Source organism: Salmo trutta, chromosome 5, assembly GCF_901001165.1.
Source record: "Salmo trutta chromosome 5, fSalTru1.1, whole genome shotgun sequence".
In the NCBI taxonomy this organism is placed as follows: Eukaryota; Metazoa; Chordata; class Actinopteri; order Salmoniformes; family Salmonidae; genus Salmo; species Salmo trutta.
Window position 1 is genome coordinate 53,779,816 of NC_042961.1, and position 21,752 is coordinate 53,801,567.

The window sequence follows — 21,752 nt, forward strand, 5'->3', positions numbered from 1 at the left end:
GAATAAGAACACCTCCTCCCAACTGCCCACTGCACTGAGGATAGGAAACTTTGTCACCACCGATAAGCCCACTATAATTGAGAATTTCAATAAGCATTTTTCTACGGCTGGCCGTGCTTTCCACCTAACTACCCCTACTGCATTCAACAGCACTGCACCCCCCACAGCTACTCGCCCAAGCCTCCCCCATTTCTCCTTCTCCCAAATCCATTCAGCTGATGTTCTGAAAGAGCTGCAAAATCTGGACCCCTACAAATCAGCTGGGCTTGACAATCTGGACCCTTTCTTTCTAAAATTATCTGCCGAAATTATTGCAACCCCTATTACTAGCCTGTTCAACCTCTCTTTCGTGTCGTCTGAGATTCCCATAGATTGGAAAGCAGCTGCTGTCATCCCCCTCTTCAAAGGAGGTGACACTCTTGACCCAAATTGCTACAGACCTATATCCATCCTACCCTGCCTTTCTAAGGTCTTCGAAAGCCAAGTCAACAAACAGATTACTGACCATTTCGAATCCCACCGCACCCTCTCCGCTATGCAATCTGGTTTCAGAGCTGGTCATGGGTGCACCTCAGCCACGCTCAAGGTCCTAAACGACATTGTAACCGCCATCGATAAGAAACAATACTGTGCTGCCGTATTCATTGACCTGTCCAAAGCTTTTGACTCTGTTAATCACCACATCCTCATCGGCAGACTCAGTAGCCTTGGTTTCTCAAACGATTGCGTCGCCTGGTTCACCAACTACTTCTCTGACAGAGTTCAGTGTGTCAAATCGGAGGGCCTACTGTCTGGACCTCTGGCAGTCTCTATGGGGGTACCACAGGGTTCAATTCTTGGGCCAACTCTTTTCTCTGTATACATAAATGATGTCGCTCTTGCTGCTGGTGAATCTCTGATCCACCTCTACGCAGACGACACCATTCTGTATACTTCTGGCCCTTCTTTGGACACTGTGTTAACAACCCTCCAGACGAGCTTCAATGCCATTCAACTCTCCTTCCTTGGTCTCCAACTGCTCCTAAACACAAGTAAAACTAAATGCATGCTCTTCAACCGATCGCTGCCTGCACCTGCCCGCCTGTCCAGCATCACTTCTCTGGACGGTTCTAACTTAGAATTTGTGGACAACTACAAATACCTAGGTGTCTGGTTAGACTGTAAACTCCCCTTCCAGACTCACATCAATCATCTCCAATCCAAAGTGAAATCTAGAATTGGCTTCCTATTTTGCAACAAAGCATCCTTCACTCATGCTGCCAAACATACCCTCGTAAAACTGACCATCCTACCAATCCTCGACTTCGGCGACGTCATTTACAAAATAGCCTCCAATACCCTACTCAACAAGCTGGATGCAGTCTATCACAGTGCCATCCGTTTTGTCACCAAAGCCCAATATACTACCCACCACTGCGACCTGTACGCTCTCGTTGGCTGGCCTTCGCTTCATAATCGTCGCCAAACACATTGGCTCCAGGTCATCTACAAGACCCTGCTAGGTAAAGTCCCCCCTTATCTCCGCTCACTGGTCACCATAGCAGCACCCACCTGTAGCACGCGCTCCAGCAGGTATATCTCTCTGGTCACCCCTAAAGCCAACTCCTCCTTTGGTCGTCTCTCCTTCCAGTTCTCAGCTGCCAATGACTGGAACGAACTACAAAAATCTCTGAAACTGGAAACACTTATCTCCCTCACTAGCTTTAAGCACCAGCTGTCAGAGCAGCTCACAGATCTCTGCACCTGTACATAGCCCATCTTTAATTTAGCCCAAACTACTACCTCTTCCCCTACTGTATTTATTTATTTTATTTATTTTGCTCCTTTGCACCATATTATTTATATTTTAACTTTGAACTTTCTTCAAACTACAAATCTACCATTCCAGTGTTTTTCTTGCCATACTTTATTTACTTTGCCACCATGGCATTTTTTGCCTTTACCTCCCTTATCTCACATCATTTGCTCACATTGTATATAGTCTTATTTTTTTCTACTGCATCATTGATTGTATGTTGTTTTACTCCATGTGTAACTCTGTGTTTTTGTATGTTGTCGAACTGCTTTGCTTTATCTTGGCCAGGTCGCAATTGTAAATGAGAACTTGTTCTCAACTTGCCTACCTGGTTAAATAAAGGTGAAATAAATAAATAAATAAAAAAATTGGAACCAAAACAACATTTGTTTTTGAAGTAGAAGTCCTGGGAGTGCAGTCTGACGAAGAACAGCAAAGGTAATCCAATTTTTCTAATAGTAATTCTGAGTTTAGGTTGTCCCAAACTTGGTGGGTGTCAAAATAGCTAGCCGTGATGGCCGGGCTATGTACTCAGAATATAGCAAAATGTGCTTTCGCCGCAAAGCTATTTTAAAATCTGACACCGCGATTGCATAAAGGAGTTCTGTATCTATAATTCTTAAAATAATTGTTATGTATTTTGTGAACGTTAATCGTGAGTAATTTAGAAATTCACCGGAAGTTTGCGGTGTAGCTCAGTTGGTAGAGCATGGTGTTTGCAACGCCAGGGTTGTGGGTTCGATTCTCACGGGGGGCCAGCACAGAAAAAAATTTATGAAATTGTATGAAATGTATGCATTCACTACTGTAAGTCGCTCTGGATAAGAGCGTCTGCTAAATGACTAAAATGTAAATGTATGCTCGTTCTGAACATCACATGCTAATGTAAAAAGCTGTTTTTTGATATAAATATGAACTTGATTGAACAAAACATGCATGTATTGTATAACATAATGTCCTAGGAGAGTCATCTGATGAAGATCATCAAAGGTTAGTGCTGCATTTAGCTGTGGTTTTGGTTTTTGTGACATATATGCTTGCTATGAAAATGGCTGTGTGATTATTTTTGGCAGGGTACTCTCCTGACATAATATAATGTTTTGCTTTCGCTGTAAAGCCTTTTTGAAATCGGACAATGTGGATAGATTAACGAGAGTCTTGTCTTTCAAATGGTGTAAAATAGTCATATGTTTGAGAATTTGAAGTTGTAGTATTTTTGAGGCTCGGGGGTGTCCTGGGGATAAATACACCTTTCCACTATACGTTGAGGAGACTCTCTCCACGCAGACACACGTTATTTTTGGTTGTGCCATTTTGTGGCTTGTTTGTTTTGGCACATCTCAACACCCCTCATTATCACAATTTATGCACGCAACCACTCACGTACATTACTGACTACACACACCGTTGTTAAATTGTACGTAGTTAACTTTTTTGTTATTCCTTATTTACACGTCGTCTCCCTCTTTGTCACGGGCTACGAGCCGGTTCGTGACACAGGGGATTGATGTGCAGGTAAGTCTTTAGCATAAACTTACAGGGAGCTATTCAATATTCAAAACGATGTCACGTGTGACGTGTGGGGCATTCAATTGACTCTTTAAAAACACACTGACAGCATTGTGATTGTATAAAGGAACAATACTCTCAAAATCTATAACGTTATTATTAAATCACACACAATGTTATAAAATGTAAAACGAAATTAGGTAATTTTACAACAGGAAAATATAAAGGGGATTGGACATCAGCCTCTGCAGCTCCACAGCGCCTCCCTATGGCCGTCTGCTGCTGTAGAAATCCACTCTGTTGACCCCTGCTTCAGGACCTGAGAGGACAGAGAGAGACAAGAGAGAGGCAACATGGTCTCTAAACCACATAGGGAGCAGTCATTGACACAGATATTAGAAATCTAGGCAGCAACAACGCTGAAAGAAACTTTATAAAGACTGACATCTACTCCAATGAAAAATAGTCTTCGACTTGTATTATGAGAACAGCAGGTACCTGAGTAGCAGAGGAAGTTGTAATGGTCATCACAGAGCCGCTCCACCCAGAAGAAGTTCCCTCCGTTAGCCCCGTTGGTCAACGCTCCACAGGGGTTGGAGATGTCCTTCCTAGGGGGGACGCCGTTCACCCAGTGGTTGTAGTTCATACGGTCTCCGGTCATCCAGTACCACGTGTCTCCCAGGATGTACCTGCAGGCAGAGAAAAGCTGCCTCACTTTAAAATCAAGGTGCATGAACAGTGGAGAAAACTGAAGATGAGAAGATATTCAGCAACTGTTGGTACAGGACAATGGATGGCTGCTATAAAATTAATATTTGACTGTTAAAACCATCAGGTAGTGTACCTGTGCAGGCTCAGCCACAGATGGGAGGTTAGGGGGGTGATGAGGTTACTGTCCTTCACCAGTTTCTCCAGCTCCCTCTGCTCTGTCTCGTTGCGAACACTGACCAGGTCCCAGTAGTGGTCTCTGCAGTAGAACAGAGCATCGGACCAGCACAACTTCTCCCTCACCACCATCACCTTCCTCCTCAAGAAGGTGACACTGGTGGAAGGAGGAGGTGGAGTGGAAGTGGAGGGAAGAAGGGTATTGGATATTAAGGTTAGAGTAGAGGGTGATGGAGTAGTGGGTGTTGAAGTAGTGGTAGAATTTGTGGTGGTGGTGGTGGTTGAGTCTGAAACAGAAGTCCAAGAGTTCAGTTATTATTTGTGGACATTAATTTCACATTTCAACTTAAAATTCTCAAACCTACATACAATAATATTTACTTTGTATATTTATTTGATTAATACACCTACCAAATCTCCCTCCCCCTGAAAAAATATATGTTGGACTTTTGTCAAAGATTTACAATGTCAGCTTTGATTCTCCTGTATTAAAACAGAGAGTACTGTTTTAATACAGAAATGACAAATTATTGCCAATTAAGTTTCAAGTTGAAATGTCTTTCTTGCAAGCTCTGAACCCAACAATGCAGTAATGTAATACCAAAAATATCATAAGTTAGAACAAAAACACACAAGAAATAAAAAATAAGAAATTAGAGGAACAGGAGAAAGTAATGAATCATACTATATAAATGATCAGTCAGTTCCAGTAACATATTTACAATGTGCAGGGATACTGGGGTGATAGAGGGAGATATGTATAGTGGTAAGGTGACTAGGCATCAGGATATATGCCTATCAGCAGCATATATAATGATTGTATGTGAGTTGGTGTGCGTGCGTGTAGAGTCAGTATAAATGTATGTGCAAATTATGTGTGTGAGAGCAAATTATGAAGTGAGTGTTTGTGTGAGTGAGTTTTTAGGGCCCTGTGAGTGTGCATAGAAACAGTGCAAAAATAGGAATCAAATACAAGGGTCAACTCAGATAGTCTGTGTAGCCATTCTGTTAGCTATTTAACAGTCTTATGGCTTGGGGATAGAAGCTGATGAGGATCCTGTTGATATCAGACTTTCGTTAAAGATTTGCAATGTCAGCTTTTTATTCTCCTACTCTTCTGTGATGGGATGTTACTTCAGGTGTACAATAAAAGTAATGTAAAACTTCCTTGATGATAAAATTGAACAGTGAAGACAGTTATAGATGATTACCTGCAGGAGTGCCATATACTTCCAACTCACACAGAGTGAGAACCTTGTCCTGTCCAGGGATCAACACAACAACGTAGCGACCCTCCATCTCATTACACTGGAAGGTGTTGGTCTGTCCTGCTGGGATGTTGGAGATGACAACACATCTGAGAGAGAGAGAGAGAGAGAGAGAGAGAGAGCCAGAGAGAGAGAGAATGAGGACGCTCTAGAATATACATCACTGTGCAGAATACCACCAGTTTGTTAAATATATAGCCACAGAATAGCAACAGAAGTATGGATGAAGACCAATGTATCCAAACACCTTCAAGACAGGACATAAAATGTACAGATGTCTATGTATCACCTGGGGTTGTTGATGCCGTTGTTCTCCAGTGAGTTACCGATGCGGATCTCAGCACCATCAAGTCTCTCAGGACAGCAGTCTCCTCTGTTGGTGATGGTGACAGCTGTCACTCTGTACATATCCAGCAGGTCCACTCTCCACCAGGGGTTGGTCTCCCATTCAGTGTGGGTGCAGGATCCTAGGGGATAGTTTGATTCTCTGTTCCCATCAATGGCATTTTGAGCATGGCCATACCCATACAGTGATGACTGGGTGGCCACTCCTTTCAATGCTACATTTACTACAGGGACAGAGAGAGTACTGTTTTAATACAGAAATGACAAATTATTGCCAATTAAGTTTCAAGTTGAAATGTCTTTCTTGCAAGCTCTAAACCCAACAATGCAGTAATGTAATACTACAAATATCCTAAGTTAGAACAAAAACACACAATAAATAAAAATAAGAAATAAGAGGAAAAATACTATATGAAGGGTCAGTTAGTTCCAGTACCATTTTTACAATGAATTACTGGATCGATAGATATGTATAGGGGTAAGGTAACTAGGCATCAGGATATATGATAAACAGAGTAGCATCAGCCTATTTGATGATTGTATGTGAGTTGGTGTGCATGTGTGTAGAATCAGTATAAATGTATGTGCATATTATGTGTGTGAGAGCAAATTATGAAGTGAGTGTTTGTGTGTGTTGGAGTGTCAGTGTGTGTGAGTTTTTAGGGCCCTCTGAGTGTGCATAGAAACAGTGCAAAAATAAGAATCAAATACAGGGGTCAAGTCAGATAGTCTGTGTAGAAATTCTGTTAGCTATTTAGTTAGCTATTTAACAGTCTTATGGCTTGGGGATAGAAGCTATCCAAGAGCCTGTTGGTGTCAGACTTTATGCACTGGTATCGCTTGTCATGCGGAAGCAGAGAGAACAGTCTATGGCTTGGGTGGCTGGAGTCTTTAATTAATGATTGTCTGGGCCTTCCTTTCACACCGCCTGATTTAGAGGTTCTGGATGGCATTGAGCTCGGCCCCGGTGAGGTACGGGGCTTTCCACACCATCCTCTGTAGCATCATGCAATCGAGGGCGTTGCTATTGCCATGCCAAGCAGTGATGCAGCCAGTCAAGATGCTCTAAATGGTACAGCTGTAGAACTATTTCAGGATTTGAGGGCCCATGCCAAACCTTTTCAACCTCCTGAGGGGGAAGAGGACTGTTGCGCCTTCTTCACGACTGTGCTCTTGTGTGTGGACCATTTTAAGTCCTTAGTGATTTGAGCACAGAGGAACTTTAAACTCTCGAACTGCCGATGTGGATGGGGGCGTGCTCTCCCACCCCCGTTTCCTGTAGTCAACGTTCAGCTCCTTGGTCTTTCCGACATTGAGGGAGATGTTGTTGTGGCACCACACTGCAAGGTCACTCCCTACAGGCTGTCTCATCGTCGCCGATGATCAGGCCTACCACTGTTGTGTTGTCAGAAAACTTGATGATGGTGTTGGAGTCGTGCGTGGCCATGTAGTCATGGGTTAACAGGAAGTACGGGAGGGGACTAAGCACACACCCCTGTGGGCACCCGTGTTGAGGGTCAGCGTGGCGGAGGTGTTGTTGCCTACCCTCACCACCTGGGGCCGACCTATCAGGTAGTCCAGGATCCAGTTGCAGAGGGAGGTGTTCAGTCCCAGGTTCCTAAGATTGGTGACGAGCTTAAACGCTGAGCGGAAGTCAAGGAACAGCATTCTCACGTAAGTATTCCTGGGTGAGGGCCGCTTAAAGTGCAATTGAGATTGCGTCGTCTATGGATCTGTTGGGGCGGTATGCAAATTGGAGTGGCTCTAGGGTGTCTGGGATGATGGATTTTTTTAAATGTGTATTTTTTTATTGTATTTTAAAACATACATTCTACCTGCAGTGAAGCGGCTCAACATTTACATTACATTCAGTCATATAGCAGACACTCCAATCCAGAGCGACCCCCAGGAGCAACAAGGGTCAAGCCACCCACAGGAGCAATCAGGGTCAAGCGCCCCGCCCAAGGGCACAAGGACTGATGCCCCACCCAGGCGAATCGGGGACCAAACCAGCGACCTCTAGGCCACCGGCCCAAGCTCCCAAATGCCAGGCGACCAACTATCCAAGATCCCCCATCAGTTCCCCTTGAGAGCTGCCCCTCAACCATCCAAGACCACCCACAAGTCCCTCCCAAAAAACCTCACCTTCCACCTCTCACCCCTAAACCCCCCCTCCCAAGCCACCGTCCTGATCCAACCCAACTAAAACCACCACCGACCCAACGCACCAACAACCAACAAAAATAACAAAAGAGAAAAAGGAGAAAAACAAAGGAAAATAACAACAGAAAACAACAAGGCGAAAACCAACGACATCAAGGACAACAAAAATCTAAACAGCAAGGCCAACTGTATGCATTTGTGTGCATATGTGGCACTATTTATGTGTGTATGTGTCCGTTTGTGTGCACGTGTGCGTTTGAATGAGGGTGTGTGTATGCATGTGTATGCGGGTACAAGCGCTTGCGTGGCATCAGCCTCAGGCAAACAGGCGTTGGATGTAATAACGTTTCTTTTTAGTGTAAATTAAAGTTATTCAACTTTTTTTTTAAACTTTTATCTTTGACCGTCATTCTCCGCCCAGCAACTGGTTGATGGAGTTGATGTGTGCCATAACCAGCCTCTCAAAGCACTTCATGATTACTGATGTGAGTGCTATAGGGTGGTAGTCATTGTGGCATGATGCCTTAGAGTTCTTGGGAACAGGAATCTTACAGTGTATTAATTCCACATGTTAAGATCAAGTTGTAGATATGACAACGTTCTATTTTCCAATCATCTATTTATAAAGTAATATAAAAAAGCTAAGTCAATCTATTAGGATTTTGAATATTGATTTAAAATGGTAATGTTGTATAAAACCTTGACAGTCAAAATGTCTGTGGTCTCACCTGTCGCAGCATTGACCATCTGGGCTAGCAACACAACTCCTGTAAATACATCAGAATTTGCAAACATTAAAATCATCTTCCTTGTTTATCCATTCTGTACTTCATTTTGCCCTGTCTGTATCAGTGGTGGTAGAGGCACTATAGTGAAGCAGAGGTATGATTACCAACTATTGCTACAGAAGTAGTGATGGAAGGTAGGAGGTAGAGAAATGTGATAAATATGTCAAAGGAAGCAACACTGTTTGCTGTTGTTGTGCAAAAAAAGAATACACAAAACAACAACAACAGCAGGCATAGATGTCTGCATACTTATGCATTAGACACTCACCCATTAAAGGGCAGAGAGAGAGACTCCACAGCATGTTTAGTGGTTGAGGCTTCATTCAACCACCTGTCTCCGGTCTGTAAAGACAAAACAAAAAAAATGGGGTTAGGTGCCCTGGGGCCCCAAATGTGTTAGTCCAGCCCTAGTCAGCAAAGGTTTAAATCCAACCCACTGCCCTTCTAACGTGCACTCCCTCCTACTTTTCCCTTCTACTCTTCCCTGTCCAGTACAATACATTTAAATAATTACAAAATGAATAATACTAATTATATGAATAATAATTATATGAATAATAATAATAGACGTATAATAGTATTCATAATAAAACAAATTGGATGACTATGCATATTTCATTACAGTTTGAATTTGCGTCACATACAGCATACTGTTGGTGATGTTATGCTTGGCTGTTGTTTACGGTAAACTAAACAAGACAGTCTAATAGGTGGAATATCCAAATGATAAATTCACTACAGTAGTTACACAATACACAGTAAACAAACGGTACCGATAAAATCCTTCAGGTCGTAAAATTAAAAAAAATCACGTGAACAACATTGAATGTTCTGTCATTTAACAGGCTTTTACAATTCTAAAAATAATATAAGTTTTATAAATCAAATCCTTACTAATTTTAGACATTGTACATGAAATAACTAAGTACCTACCCGCTGTTTGAAGAAGTTGAAATTTTGAAGAGTGGAGCTATCTCTCTGTGTCTTTTACCCCTGTCTGTTCATCTGTCACCTTGTGTGTCCTTCTATCATTGTTTGTACACGATGGAAATCTTTGATAATATATTCATATTGTGGGCTGTGTAGCCTTCTGTACTGTACCTAACCACATTTATATGATTAGATATGTAAGCAAAACAGTGTCTTGAGTACAGCAGAGCATCCCAGTGCTCATATTGACCCCATTCATCTGCTATTAACACAATGTTGTCCTACATTGTTTCTCCACATTGCTCCATGGAAATAATGTTTATTTTAAATTTTCCTAGGTAACATAGTGCGTGACAGTGTATTGTACACTCCTCTCCTATTGAAATAGGCTTCTACCTGTTCCAAGGGATAAAACAAGGACTGATACACAGAGGTAGATACTCATTCAATCAGGTAGATCTACATATATTGAAATACACTTTGCTAACAGAAAGACACAATTTCATGACAAAGATCAGTGTTTAAGCTCTGATAAAATAGATTAAAGTCCATTCTGATGTCTTGTAGGGAGCCTAGTCCACCCTGTGCCCTTCCTCCTTTCAACCTAATTTTACCTTACATACGAACGCGACGCAAGAACGCAATTAGCTACGCAAAATGGCGATCCTGAGTAGTTGAGTGGAGTTTATAATTGTGGGGATGCACACATCTGAGTATTGTTGCTACATAACAACGCAGGATCACCATGGCATTTTTTTGCCTTTACCTCCCTTATCTCACATCATTTGCTCACATTGTATATAGTCTTATTTTTTTTTTCTACTGCATCATTGATTTTATGTTGTTTTACTCCATGTGTAACTCTGTGTTTTTGTATGTTGTCGAACTGCTTTGCTTTATCTTGGCCAGGTCGCAATTGTAAATGAGAACTTGTTCTCAACTTGCCTACCTGGTTAAATAAAGGTGAAATAAATAAATAAATAAAAATCACCATTTTGCGTAGCCTAGAGATTTTTTCTATCACTTTTTTTTTATGAAAGTGGTAGATTTTCTTACCTCTACGTACAAACTCTAAACTGATAACACTTGTAAGGCCCCTGATATTACGTTCAGAACCTTTGATTTTGCATTCATTGGGGTTTCACAAATCTTTTACCCATCAATCTTTCACCATCAAGTTTTCCGTGAAATACGATGAGAACATTTAGTTTAGTCACCAATACATCAGATAATGACAGGGTCACCATGTAGTCCTTTTAACTACCATGTATTCCAATAGCAAAAGATACAAGATATACATTTAAAAACTGTTTTTTTTTGAAGTGCTGAATAGAAAGAATTGTAGATGGTAAATATAATTGTCCATACAGTATTCAACTATAACTTGACATGCACAATTGTTGTATAATTTGTATCCAATGGCAGGTTGTGAGCATGTTGAGAAATATGTGAGTCTTACAGTTTCATGATCCTGATACAGTACATAAGTAGGACAAATCATCAGAAGTAGAGGTATTGTAAAGCAGTTGGCTTCTGTAAAAACGTAGCACGGTGCCATTTCTACCTCATGCAATATTGTACAAGATAACCTTTTGAAGGTGCCCTGTCAACTGACCTGTCGCCTGATACAGTATCACCTGTCTCTCTGCTTGCAATTCATCAGCTTACAGTGTTTTATAACAATTCAGATAATGACTGGAATATATTGTTATAACCAAGGTATTTCAGCAGTGCATTGTACAAATGACGCTATAATTCCAAATGGTACCACATAGAATGACTCTTTCCACTTTGTCCTATTGAAGCACACTGGCTGATGAAGAATGATGATGTAGTATTTATAGACACATCCATATATGTTTTGGTTTTACCTTCCAACATAGATTGATGTCAAATTGATACATTAATGAGGTAAAAATATAGAAATGTACAGTGTTACAGTAGTTATCAGACTATGTAGTTGGCAATACATTATTCTGGTTCAGTAGTTATCTGTTTTGAGAGATTTGATTAAATCATACTTAATTGCATTGTTATCAAATGACAAGAAAATCATATAAAAATTAAAGTGAATATTGCATTTTGCAAAGCAGATCCTTTGATTGAATGTGTATAACTTTGTATAGTTCTTGTTTTGTGTACTTATGTAAGGTATAAATTAGTTTAGTAGTTATTGCATTGCGTACTTACAGAAGGTATAAATTTGTGTAGTTTTGTGTTGCGTACTGCATACAGTATAACTTAGTGTAGTTTGTGCATTGTGTACTTACATAAGGTATAAATGAGTGTAGTTATTGCGTTGTGTACTTACATAAGGTATAAATGAGTGTAGTTATTGCGTTGTGTACTTACATAAGGTATAAATGAGTGTAGTTATTGCGTTGTGTACTTACATAAGATATAAATGAGTGTAGTTATTGCGTTGTGTACTTACATAAGGTATAAATGAGTGTAGTTATTGCGTTGTGTACTTACATAAGATATAAATGAATGTAGTTCTTGCGTTGCATGCTGCTTAAGGTATAAATGAGTGTAGTTCTTGCATACTGCATATGGTATAAATTAATATAGTTCTTACGTTGCGTACCTATGTAAGGTATAAATAGTCATATAATTATTAATACAGTTTATACAGGTTTTATACAATTGTTTTGTATAAATAGTCTCTAAAATATATGCAAACAGACCATAAATGTCTACATTTTTGTTTTCTTGGAAAGGTGTGAGTGCTGTTATGATACAATATCAGTACTTTTTGCATTTAAAACTTGTCTGCAGGGCTGGCGTTATGGCCGGGCCTACATAACGCCGGCCCTGCACACATAGTAAGGGAGAGGGGAGCTATTTGGCCAGCTTGGATGCTTTCTCTGATGATCGTTTCAGCAGAGAGGAAGAGGCGAAGCGGGTGGGCTCACTCTAGCCAAAAGTTTTCCAGAACAAGCATAATGCGTTTTTATGGGCATAAAATGCAGACCTAAGCTTGTCGCTTGCCTTCCCGCCTTTGGGACAACGACTCCCATTGTTAGGGCGGAGATATAAGCATCTTGTCATTATAAACAGATATTTGGTTTCACCTTCTTGTGAATTGGAAAGGAAAGTTGCCAATTGCACAGTGCACTGTTTGGATGTTGGCCGAAATTATATAATTACTATTGTTTAAATAAAATTATTCAAAATACTTCACCAGAGAGCATGACTTAGCCACAGAGGATTATTTGCATTTTTTTGTTGTTGCTGTGGATAGTTTCAAATCACAACTTCATAGGCCTATGCCTATTTGGGAGGCCCTCAATTTGGCCAGCGTTTGTGGCAATAGGCCTAGCTGATTGAGATGCGGCTGTCAGTGATAAGATAATGTGTCTTGAATATAATTTAAGATGTTGCAAAAAGAAAGGTGGGGTGTGTGCCCAAGATATTGCAAATCTCTCTCCAGAATACATGCACTCAGCTCTCCAGAATGAGCTCCGATGTCTCCAGCCAATTCTTGCCCTCTGATTATATATATTTTTTTATCAATTCCCTGTTAAATATGTCACCAGTAGACCTAGTAAATGTACCGTTAATCTTCCGTCATTTGGTTACATTCATTTCTGTTAAAGCGTGTATTGATTAGGCTCCAGTCATTTAACCTACCGTTCTCATTATCGCAGTGGAAATGTTATTTGCAGAGTTCACAACCTGCTACACTGAGAAACAAGTTTTGGTTAATTTCATAACTATAATTGATGAGTTTTGTTAATGTTTTCATTGTCTTTTGTTTGGAGTGTCCCATGTGAGCAGTCTCTGGCTTCTCTCTCGGAACATACAGAAGGCGCGTGCGCATCTGAGCGCGAGCATAGAAGTAGGCCCACCTGGCCTGCTGTGTGCATTTGCATGAAAGTGCTGATAAAATAATGTATATGTTTAAAGATAATGATTAAATAATTCTACCCTGAAACGTAACCATTAGGGATTATAGTTTATGTAGCATGTATAAGGAATAATTAAGTATTAAACCTAAGTCCAACTAGGTTGGACTGGGAGGGAAATAAATGTGTGTGTGTGTGTGCTTAAGAAAACACAGAGAACAATTAAACTATGTTTGAACCGACCTGGCTAGAACTCTGAGAATTTATGATATCAGAGGGAGTACCCCTCAAGGTTTCCCTAATCTCGGGGGAATGGAACTGTCGGCTGGGTAGTGATATACAGTGTTGAGAACTCTGGAGAAGGATACCACTCACCTATTGTTCGTGTGTATGTATGTGCGTAGGATATCTACTGTTTGTGTGAAAGTAGGTGCATAAGTAAGGAGCAAGGTATAAAATGGATGTCTTTGTATAATGGACTTCAGAGTGCCCTCGTGAATAAACATTTTGACTATTGTAAGCTGGGACTCTTGTCTGTTTCATTCAACCAGAATCTTACAAACTCTGGGTTGCAGACTGAGTAGATTAATTGAATGCGTCTCCTTCCTGAGCAGTATGACGGCTGCGTGGTCCCATGGTGTTTATACTTGCGTACTATTGTTTGTACAGATGAACGTGGTACCTTCAGGCGTTTGGAAATTGTTCCCAAGGATGAACCAGACTTGTGGAGGTCTACAATATCTTTTCTGAGGTCTTGGCTGATTTCTCTTGATTTTCCCATGATGTCAAGCAAAGAGGCATTGAGTTTGAAGGTAGGCCATGAAGTACATCCACAGGTTCACCTCCAATTGACTCAAATTATGTCAATTAGCCTATCAGAAGCTTCTAAAGCCATGACATCATTTTCTGGAATTTTCCAAGCTGTTTAAAGGCACAGTCAACTTAGTGTATGTAAACTTCTGACCCACTGGAATTGTGGTACAGTGAATTATAAGTGAAATAATCTGTCTGTAAACAATTGTTGGAAAAATTACTCGTGACATGCACAAAGTAGATGTCCTAACCGACTTGCCAAACTATAGTTTGTTAACAAGAAATTTGTGGAGTGGATGAAGAACGAGTTTTAATGACTCCAACCTAAGTGTATGTAAACTTCCGACTTCAACTGTATACATTCCTTCTCGCAATTATCTACACGCTCTCCTCCTCTCACCTTTTCCCTTCGCTTGTGCACTTCAGTGCACAACACATCAGCTGTCTGTGACCAGGTGAAAAAACCTTTCCAAGCCAAACCTTCATATCATGAGCACTATAGTCGTTACAAACAGCCAACATTGTTGTTATGTCATAGTCAACATAGCTACTAGAATGAACGCGTTAGTAAACCCACTAGCTACAATCATGCAGTACTGTGTACAGTCAGAAATAGTTACACCGACCCCGGAGGCAATACATTTGTAAAACCAAAAGCTTACCTTGACTTGGAAGAGTTCCAGTCTTGGATAGCCATAGCCAGCTAGCTAAGATAGCATTCCCCTCTCTGTTTGAGCCGGTTGTTTGAGTAGGATACACTAGGATAAACTCCTCCTGAAGTTGTCATAATTACTGTGTAATTCTTTGGAAGGGGGTGAGAACTATGGCCCTCTTAGGTTTTGTATTGAAGTCAATGTACCCAGAGACGGACAGAAGCTATCTGTAATAATAACCTATTTGAAATCCAGACCTGTTACAACTTACAAAGTAAAATGGGGGTACGGAGTAGTATTGCATTTACGTACATGCCTACATTCAAAGATACATTCTCTGATTAATATTACATGTCAAATGAACTGTCAAATGAACTGCATACACTGAAAATATACTTAAATTATTGCCACTTTGAACAATACGTATATATACAGTTCTATGATAATCGTTACTGTATTGTACTAATACCGTACAAAACATTCCCAATCTGTTCATGGTTATAATCAACTAAAGCTTGTGTACATTTTATATTACTGGTGCTTGAGTAAATAAAATAAATGTTATGTATGTACTATATGTAGCTAAATATATTGGTCCTACTTTACAGCATAATAATATTCAGAAATCTATGTATTTACATGGTAGCTACATAAGCAGGTACAGTGTAATTGCACAGTGTAGGTACACATCCTGAAATGCAGTTTGTTTGTGAAAACTTTACACTCTTTGCCACTCCTTGCCATCTCAAACATGACAGAAAATTGTTGGCATGACAAGGAGTGAAAAGGAATGGAATGCTAGCACAGAACAGACTGAACACGTTGTGTACAGGTAATAGACAAAATATCCCATCATGCTTAGGGTCATGTTTTAAAATACTTGTCAGGCCATTATATTGGATACATAACTATGCCCCCATAGGATGACAATGTCCCCAACCATAGGGCACGAGTGGTCACTGAATGGTTTGATGAGCATGGAAACGATGTAAACCATATGCCATGGCCGTCTCAGTCATCAGATCTCAACCAAATTGAACACTTATGGGAGAGTCTGGAGCGGCACCGGAGACAGCGTTTTACACCATCAACAAAACACCAAAGTATGGAATTTTCCTTAGAGAATGGTGTTGGGGTTGCATCCAGACACTTGTAGAATCTATGCGAAGGTGCATTGAATCTGTTCTGGCTTGCGGTGGCCCAACGCCCTATTAAGACACTTTATGTTGGTGTTTCCTTTATTTTGGCAGTTACCTGTAGTTCTCGTTATACCTGTATATCTAGAAGGTGTTGAGCTATAATGCCATTTCAGTCACACGCGTGGCCCAATACAGTACACACACACACAAGATCTATTCTAATCCATCCCCATCAATTAAAATCTGATCAAAGAATAGACCTAGAGATGAAAGCATGCGTGTTTACAAATACCCTGTTTTGTTTGAGGTCTAGAATCTGGACCCATCACAGAATATGAAAAGTACTTTGAAATTCGCCATAAATCCGGCGGAGATTGCGGACCAGTAGAATCAGTTGGTGACAACTTCCAGAAGCAATTAGGGTTAAGTGCCTTGCTCAAGGGCACACTGACAGATTGATCACCTATTCGTCTCAGGGATTTGAACCAACAACATTTCAGTTACTGGCCCAGTTACTGGCCCAACTCTCTTAACTGATAGGCTACCTGCTGCCTATAAAGTACAGTACATACAGTACATGCTGCCATGACAACAACAACAACTCATTATGATGCTGAAACTCTTTCAGTCCAGGAGAGGGTACTTCAGAAAGCTCATCATGTGTTGGAGATGCCTGGGGGACCTCTCTCCCTCACTCTGAGAGACAGCCTGGAGCCTCCACCCACAACAACCTCCCCAGTCAGCAGTCAGGAGGTGAGGCCAGACTAAACAAACACACCTATACAGTACATGCAGAGTCACATAACCTGTTAGATACAAAATGTATTTTCCATAATATGACTTCAATGCACTGCTGTTGTATTTACATCCCAGTAAACACAAAGTTTAGTCAAAAATCATGAATCTCTCTGTCAGGTAATAACTTTATTATCCCTTCAAATGAAGTCAAAATAGTCTGATTTTATTGCATGTTTGGTTTATGTGATATTGTAATATGTGGTCAGAGATTCAGGCTGTGTCATGTGGAGATGGAGATGCGATCGGGTTGGGGTGGGACCATGGAAGCTACAGGTAGAGAGACTGTTCAAACAGTTAAATAAAGATGTATCATGAGCACTTACCACGCTGCGCTTTGGGGGGTCTGAATACTTTCCGAAGGCACTGTACATGTGTATCTAAATGTGTGTGATCTGATACACAACACCTCAGTGCAGTGCTTCTCAAACCTCTTCTCTGGGACCCGAGGAGAGGATTAATGCACAAACTGAATCATTTAATTCATCAATTACACTTGTGCTTCATGATTTGAAACTGAATTGAATGAATATTTCATTCAGTATTAAAATTCTATTTCAATTTAATATTGAACTTCAAAATTGATATATTCCGTTTCGATTTGGTAAATATTGCATTAATTGTCTGTCTATCAAGTTTACATATTATCATTTCAAGTTCATCAGTTTCATATATTCAACCTCTCAGATGCATTCAGATTCAGTTATCAAATTCAGTTCTCTAAATTCAGATTCAAAACCAGAGACAACATGCTGGTCCTTTGCCAGCCAGGAAATGTAGATGAGAACAGATAGAATCAAATGCTCACTGTGGTAAACTAACACTTCTAGCGGTTTTTGAAGTCAATCCCTTACAAAAAAAAAAAAAACATGATTTCATGTGAAAATTCCATGTGTGATACTATGTGTTTTTGGATCAATTCACATGTAATGATATTTCACATGAAGTTTCACTTGTGGATTTTCACATTATCACATGTGGGTAAACATTTTCACATGACATTTCACAGTTGTTAGGATACACACAGTGCTTTCAACATAGTGTTTTCAACGTACATATATGACACGACTATACTGTGTATGTTTATTTATACGGTAATTATTATTCAACATGTACACACCTGGGATTTAAACTCACAACTTCCTGGTTCATGTCATTCTGATCTTCCTGCTACTCCACCATGTCAGTGTGATCAACTGATTTCACTTGTATTCCTACACATTGCATTTCAAAGTAAATCTCACCTTTGTTAGAAATACCCTCAAGACAACAGCGTGCCACTTATTTTAACCCCCCCCATACCATTTCATTTTTTTAACCTAAAATGGTTTGGGATGGTTTAGGATCATCTGGGAAGATCACGTGACGTCCTGACGACTGTTGCTTTTCATGTCATCACAAACCTCACATAAGATCTTCCAAAAACACACACTTTCACGTAACATTTCACATGTGAAGTGTTCCAAAAACACAGTTTTACGTGTGAAATTACACGTCAAGTGTTCCAAAACACATGATTTCACATGCAAAGCCTTCCAGAAACATGTGTTCACACGTGAAATTTCACATGTAAAGTGTTCCTGAAACACATTTTCGCATACAAAATTTCACATGAAACCCTGTGATTTTCCACGTGACATCAGTAGTTTTTTCCTTAAGGGCAATGACTCTCTTGGGGGATGTTGTGACATGTTTCCCTGGGGGTTTTGTCTAGCATGTTGTCACAAGTCTTTTTTATTGTATCACATTTTGACATTTTGCATCCCCATGTTATTACATTTTTTTCACATGAGATGATGTTTTCACATGTCGCTTTTACATGTTGTTACATGCCTTCACATTACCTTCACATAAGATCACGTGAAATGCATGTTTTATCTGTAAGACATGTGGCATGTTGAATACAAAGATTTTTGCTCTAGCATTTGAAGCATTTTGCCTGTAAGCTATTATGACCCCACTCCTGAAAAGCTAAGGCTCTGGATGTTCAGGATGCATTAGAAGGGAGTGTCACAAAAAATACAATTTGGCTCCCATAAGAATTTACAATAGTTGAAATGTCCTGTCATAACCCTTCATTTAACTAGGCAAGTCAGTTAAGAACACATTCTTATTTACAATGACGGCCTAGGAACAGTGGGTTAACTGCCTTGTTCAGGGGCAGAACAACAGATTTTCACCTTGTCAGCTCGGGGATTCGATATAGCAACCTTTCGGTTACTGGCCCACAGCTCTAACCACTAAGCTACCTGCCACCCCAGGATAGCCTTCTAAGGATAGCCTTTCCACTCCCTATTTAATCTTGCTCTTTTGACCGACTGGGTTGGAATGTCACAAGACAGTGTTAGCCCACTTAGCTAAAGCCTATAGGGATATGTTCAGGTAAAGGAAAACACACTGCTTGCTTAATGAGTACCGCTTCCCCCTGATACTGAGACTTGAACTCAGGCCTCGAAAACACACATGACTGCCCTCCTGAAGCCTTCCAACCCATCATGCTATTAAAAAAGGCCTTCTTCAATTGCACAATGGGTGACACTTATTAAGGCTGAGGAGTGGGATTCACAGATAACCATCTGCTACACTAAGTCTTCAAGATCCAGCAAGGTGACTTGCGTGGTTTGTTGATCCATGCTTATGTGATGACAACCTTGCCTGAGACCTTAAGAGATGTTAGTTTGCAAATGCCAGATGGGCTGGTCCATTTTAAGGCCAGTGGGCCTGTCTAACTAGTTATTTTATTTCTCACAAAATTATAATTATCTGGCTAATAATGGTTGCCTCAAGGAAAATAATTGGTCTGGTGTGGTGTGTTAGAACAGCCAGGGTTATTTTTGGTCCCAGTCCGCCCCGGGTTTCATATGACTGACTGGGTTAAGACTGTGTTAGCCTGTTGAGCTAAAACTTAGGAGTTGGTCTTGTGACTCGGATGGTTCTCTTCAAGGAGGAAGTCAAAGGGGGGGTGAAGTGTAACACAGGTGGTTCTATGACCACACTCGTGTGATGAGTAAATTGTCTGAGACCTGAAAAGTTGCATTATCTGGTGCACAGGAGACCTGGGTTAGAACCCCAACAGTCAAACTAGGATATCTTCATGTCTCAGCCAAGGTTGCTCATCATATAGCCTTCAATTCAATTTCAAATCATGAAGCACAAGTTCAATTTATTAATTTAGTTAATACATTTGTGCATTAAACATTCAAAAATATTACGTTCAAATTGAATATCCTATAGAGATTAAAAAAAAAAATTATTCAAACACAATTTCTGTTAGCCCTTAAATCACTCCATGTGTATGTGGTTAAGATTTGATGACTTTGTGGCTGTGCCAGCAAGTGGCTACCCTGCAGAGCTGCCAGTATATAAATCATCACAATCCAGTTGAAATATAACCCTGTCATCTGATTTTTACAAAACATAAAGAAAAGATTTGGGGACAAGAAGCTATTCCAACATGGAATAGAACTGACTGGTGTCTACACAATTATGAGTCAATGTTGACACACACGTTGCCATCACTTAATGGTTTCAGGTATATCTCATCTACTTAGAGTTACTGACCCCTATAACTGACTGTACCTTAGCAAAAGGTTTTCTGCTTTGTAATAAAGACCCTGAGCTTCAAGGTCAAATCAAATCAAATTTTATTGGTCACATACACATGGTTTGCAGATGTTAATGCGATTGAAGCGAAATGCTTGTGTTTCTAGTTCCGACCATGCAGTAATATCTAACAAGTAATTTCACAACAACTACCTTATACACACAAGTGTAAAGGAATGAATAAGAATATGTACATATAAATATGTGGATGAGCGATGGCCGTGCGGCATAGGCAAGATGCAATAGATGGTATAGAGTACAGTATATACATATGAGATGGGTAATGTGGGGTATGTAAACATATAAAGTGGCACTGTTTAAAGTGACATTTATTACATCCAATTTTTAATTATTAAAGTGGCTAGAGATTTGAGTCAGTATGTTGGCAGCAGCCACTCAATGTTAGTGATGGCTGTTTAACAGTCTGATGGCCTTGAGATAGAAGCTGTTTTCAGTCTCTCGGTCCCAGCTTTGATGCACCTGTACTGACCTCGCCTTCTGGATGATAGCGGGGTGAACAGGCAGTGCCTCGGGTGGTTGTTGTCGTTGATGATCTTTTTGGCCTTCCTGTGACATCGGGTGGTGTAGGTGTCCTGGAGGGCAGGTAGTTTGCCCCCGGTGATGCGTTGTGCAGACCTCACTACCCTCTGGAGAGCCTTACAGTTGTGGGCGGAGCAGTTGCCGTATCGGGCGGTGATACAGCCCGACAGGATGCTCTCGATTGTGCATCTGTAAAAGCTTGTGAGTGTTTTTGGTGACAAGCCAAATTTCTTCAGCCTCCTGAGGTAGACAGCACTAGCTGCTTTCTCTGCGGCCTCCTGTACTGTCTCTGCCGTCTCTGCTGCAGTAGCTCCTACTATCCCTCCTCTTACTGCTCCTGCTGTTGCGGCCATTCCAACGACAACTCCTGCAGCTATGCCTACCACTACACTAGTGAAAACTCCTCAGAGGAGGAAGGGGAGGACCATCCTGCTCAGTGAATTCTTTTTATTTTTAAATGGATAAACATTTAAAAACTATACTAAATATAATCACGTCTCTAAATAATTGATTAAAACACACTATTTTGCAAGAAGTTCTACAGTAGCCTCAACAGCACTCTGTAGGGTAGCATAATGGTGTAGCTGAGGACAGCTAACTTCCTTCTCTGGGTACATTGACTTCAATACAAAACCTTGGAGGCTCATGATTCTCACCCCCTTCCATAGAATTACATAG

At 40.5% G+C, this 21,752-nt stretch overlaps 2 protein-coding genes across 2 annotated transcripts in view; one reads left to right on the forward strand and one right to left on the reverse strand.

Moving 5' to 3' along the window:
• Positions 1–21,752, forward strand: part of LOC115194974 (uncharacterized) — a 389,153-nt gene that overhangs the window by 72,457 nt on the left and 294,944 nt on the right. The window lies entirely within an intron of this gene.
• LOC115194520 (uncharacterized) lies at positions 3,374–9,098 on the reverse strand. The gene is made up of 7 exons (XM_029754270.1): positions 9,022–9,098; positions 8,694–8,732; positions 5,747–5,924; positions 5,401–5,546; positions 4,149–4,476; positions 3,803–3,993; positions 3,374–3,623 (listed from the first exon to the last, which is right to left on the reverse strand). The coding sequence occupies exons 1-7, from the start codon at positions 9,074–9,076 to the stop codon at positions 3,571–3,573; spliced, it is 990 nt and encodes a 329-aa protein (XP_029610130.1). The 5' UTR covers positions 9,077–9,098; the 3' UTR covers positions 3,374–3,570.